At 51.5% G+C, this 4,029-nt stretch overlaps 1 protein-coding gene across 1 annotated transcript in view; it reads left to right on the top strand.

Moving 5' to 3' along the window:
- Positions 1 to 4,029, top strand: part of SDK1 (sidekick cell adhesion molecule 1) — a 707,360-nt gene that overhangs the window by 534,978 nt on the left and 168,353 nt on the right. The window contains exons 24-25 of the mRNA XM_011976935.1: positions 327 to 477; positions 1,075 to 1,312. Coding sequence (XP_011832325.1) covers positions 327 to 477; positions 1,075 to 1,312 — 389 coding nt within the window. The remainder of the gene's footprint in view (positions 1 to 326; positions 478 to 1,074; positions 1,313 to 4,029) is intronic.

The raw sequence follows: 4,029 nt of genomic DNA, 5'->3' as shown, positions 1-4,029 counted from the left end.
GCTAATTTTGGTATTTTTAATAGAGACGAGATTTCGCCATTTTGGCCAGGCTGATCTGGAACTCTTGACCTCAGGTGATCCCCCGCCACCTCCCACCTTGGCCTCCGTAAGTGCTGGGATTACAAGTGTAAGCCACTGCACCTGGCCACAGTTTGCAGTTTTAATGAAACCAGGTGAAAGGAGGGTGTCCTTGAGCAATAGCCTTTATGTATGGGTAGACACCTATCTGAGCCCTCCCTTGAGAAACGGTCAGGGCCTTTGTGGTTTCATTCTTTTCCTTCTTACCTTTGCTTGGCCGTAAGTCTCATCAGTGGTTTTGCCTTTAGATTTCGAATGAAGCAAGTGAACATTGTCGGGCCGAGCCCCTACAGTCAGTCTTCCCGGGTCATCCAGACCCTGCAGGCCCCACCCGATGTGGCTCCAACCAGCGTCACGGTCCGGACTGCCAGTGAGACCAGCCTGCGGCTTCGCTGGGTGGTGAGTGGGGGTGAGAATGGAGGCTGGAGGCACACGGGTCCTGGATTAACCACGGCACACACTAATCCAGGGCTTAGGAGTTTCTTGGTCACGCCTTTGTCCTAGTCAAAACTAATCTCATCGTCAAACCAAAAAGTATTGCATTTTACAATTAGTGTTGGATCTTAGGCCAGCCCAGGAGATCTGATTAATTAGTAGCATTACTCACTCTCTTCTTGGAACTGAGGAATATTCCTTGGGGCAGGAAAGCTGGTGGTGCCTCACGCCGGATCTCTAAGTCCTTAAGCTAGGTCAACATGGAACCAATACTCAGTATTTGTAAGAGAGCCAGCCTGATATTTAATCAGAACATTTGCCCACAAAATTAAGCCAAAATGTATTAAAAGAAATTATATGCAGCCAAAGTTACTGACATGGTTTCATTTAATTCACAGAAGAAAAGTTTCAGGGAAAAATAAAGTAGATGCTTCTAAGACTGTTTCTCCCAGGAATGCCTCCTCCATGGAGTTGGTCTCACAGGACAGGCCCGTCCCTTAAGACCTGTGAGGGTGGCAGTTCTGAGATGTCAACTCATCACGGCCCCTTGTTCCTTCCTAGCCCCTTCCAGATTCTCAGTACAATGGGAACCCTGAGTCCGTGGGCTACAGAATTAAGTACTGGCGCTCAGACCTCCAGTCTTCAGCACTGGCCCAAGTCGTCAGTGACCGGCTGGAGAGGGAATTCACCATCGAGGAGCTGGAGGAATGGATGGAATACGAGCTCCAGATGCAGGCCTTCAACGCCGTCGGGGCCGGGCCGTGGAGCGAGGTGGTGCGGGGTCGGACGCGGGAGTCAGGTAAGGGGAAGGCGATTCCTGTCCTGCAGATACCACATTAGAGATGGGGCTGAGGGCCCCTGAGCCTCCAGATCCCAGGCTAGTGGTGTCTCATTGGCCTGTCCCACTTGTGTCTGTCTTGGAGCTTTCCTAATCCTGTGTTAGGCCAGACTCGGCAGGAATTTCCACCTGATTTCATTAGGGTCCCAAGCCATTCATTGGAAACTGGTGATGATTTCCAACAGGGGCTCGACTCACATTACTATTTTCTAAATGAGGGATAATTTTCACTACCAATGATGAAAAGCAAGAATGTGTAAAGATCCTATGGGGAATCTTTAAAATACAAGGTATTCAGGACCTTCTTGTCACAAATTAATAGAGGTAGTAGATTAAGTAGTCTAGCCTGTGGTAATAAATTGACCTCCAAAAGTTTAATTGCTTGGACATAATAGGAGTTTATTTCTCACTCATATTGTGGTCTAAGGTGGGTGTTTCTATTTGGCGGGTCGCTCTTTTCCATGAGGTGATTCAGGGACCCAGGCTCTACTGTTCTGTGGGAATAATCACCATCTGCACCCAGCTGCCAGCAAGGAAAAGAAGGCAAAGAATGGGTCTCTTCAGACCTGTTCAGGAGTGGAACGTCACTCTGTTCGTCTCAGTCATGGGGCTCTGCCAGTTGCCAGGAAGAAATGGAGACGTGTTTTTGGCCGACCTTGAGTAGACCTCTGCTGCATTGTGCTAATGCTGAAAGTAGCCGCCTAATCTTCTAGGCTTTGCGGACTAACTTCCACCAGCCAACGGTGGGTCAGAGGAGCTTTTCTTGCCCCCCTTGAATTTTTAGAAACCCAAGGGAAGGATGACAATTAACACTCATGAAGGACTCACCGTCACCTGACCCCAGTCCCTTCAGTCTGATCTGAATTAGTGAGGTTCTGTCTGAAGAAGGAATGAACCAGCTGCATCTCTGCCCCACGCTTCTTGGATGAGAGTCACAGCATGTGCTTGATTGCGGAGGGGCTGTTCATTCTGGACTAACCTAGGCTGTTAGAAATATGACTTAAAGTCCTGACTTTGTCCAGACATGGGATGAAGAGGCGGTATGAAGGGTTGAGATGGTGAACTGGGTCGGTGGCCAGAGGAAAAGGAAATATGACTTAAATTACAAATATGACTTAAATTCCTGACTTTGTCCAGACATGGGATGAAGAGGAGGTATGAAGGGTTGAGATGGTGAACTGGGTCGGTGGCCAGAGGAAAAGGACAAGACTCCCCCACTTCTTCCCCCAGGGAGCCTAGATCCATTTTGCTTATTGATTCAAACCCTCTTATTCACTCTCTTTTCCTTCTCTTCTCCAACTCTTTGCGTTAATGAGAATATTCGGTTCCATTGTTTTTGCTGTCATAGACATGGCTGTTTCCTGGAGACAGCTCCTGAGCCCAGCTCCTTTTCTTGGCGCTCTGAGGGGACAGAATCGCCTTGAAGCTGGGGAGTCAAGAGGTGGCCAGGGCCTGCCTACAGCTGTTTCTACCCCACAGTCCTTGGAAATGCCCTGGGGCCTACCCTGTCCCCCACCCAGAGCCTCCCTGCTTCTGTCCCTGTGCTACAACGCCATGTAAAGAGACAGTCCCCGTGCTGTTGTTTTCAATAGAAAAATTAATTAACTTGCTAGATGCTGGAAACTGCCACAGGAGACACAGTTGGAACTCAGAGTGACTTTGATGGGAAATGGACAGAAAGATGAGCTAGGAAGCCAAGTGCATGTTGGGTATCAGAGAAAAACCTCGCACGGTTAGCGGGAGGAGGCGGAGGACACGGGGGCACAGGGCCTGTTGGCATGGCTGGAGGCGGCTATGGCGGCGGGGGCCGCCATCCTCAGGATGGAGGAGTTTAAAAGGGAGGAAAGCGTAGACACTTGGGGGGCCCAGGGCTCCCGGGCCTGGCCTGTTTGCTCCAAAGATGAAGAGGGAAACATGGAAGGTGGTGCCGAGGTGGGAGGGCGGCCTCTGAGGACGGCTGGAGGGAGGATGCAGATCAGCTCACAGCAATAAGGAAAGGGGCCCTGGAGCCCCAGGCAGTGCCAGCCCCTCACCTCTTCCTGATCTTATCCATGCCAGGTGCTGCGATGGGTGCAGGTGTGCCCAACACCACCGTTCTACCCTCGAGGGGGCCAGGCTGGGGTGAGGAGTCTGTACCCTGGGCTTGGGCCCAGCAGCACCTGGCACACCAAGGGCACCAGCATATGCCCAGTGTATCTGCAGGTGCCACCCGCTCTGTGTGCCATGGCATGGAAGGGCCTGGGAAGCTCTGGATAAAGGCTCCTCTCATCCTTTCTTGTTCGTTCCCCAGTTCCCACCAGTGACAGGTCTGAACCTGCTGCCGCCCTTGTAGGTTTTGCTGTAATGCACACTGGTTTGCATCGCACACAACCCCCTGGGTTTCCTCAACGCTGCTCCACTGTCAGTCACCAGCGGCAAGCGAAAGCTCCTGTGCCACTTTGTGGCTTTATTTCTTCCTACTCTTCTCGGAGTGCAGGAGGTGAGGGTAGACAGGAGGACTCTTAAGCAGTAGCAGGGAGAAGCGGAACCATGGCCGAGTGGGAATGCTCTCAGGGTGTGGCGTGAACCCTGGAGCCCACCAATGAGAGCCCTGGAAGAGCAGCCATGGTGATAACCAGTATGCTTTTGAGAGGACCAGTGTTTCAGGAGGGAACTGCCCAAGCAGTAGGGTTGGGCCC

This window comes from Mandrillus leucophaeus, unplaced genomic scaffold, assembly GCF_000951045.1.
Source record: "Mandrillus leucophaeus isolate KB7577 unplaced genomic scaffold, Mleu.le_1.0 Scaffold171, whole genome shotgun sequence".
In the NCBI taxonomy this organism is placed as follows: Eukaryota; Metazoa; Chordata; class Mammalia; order Primates; family Cercopithecidae; genus Mandrillus; species Mandrillus leucophaeus.
This window is presented reverse-complemented; position numbering and strand designations above follow the sequence as displayed.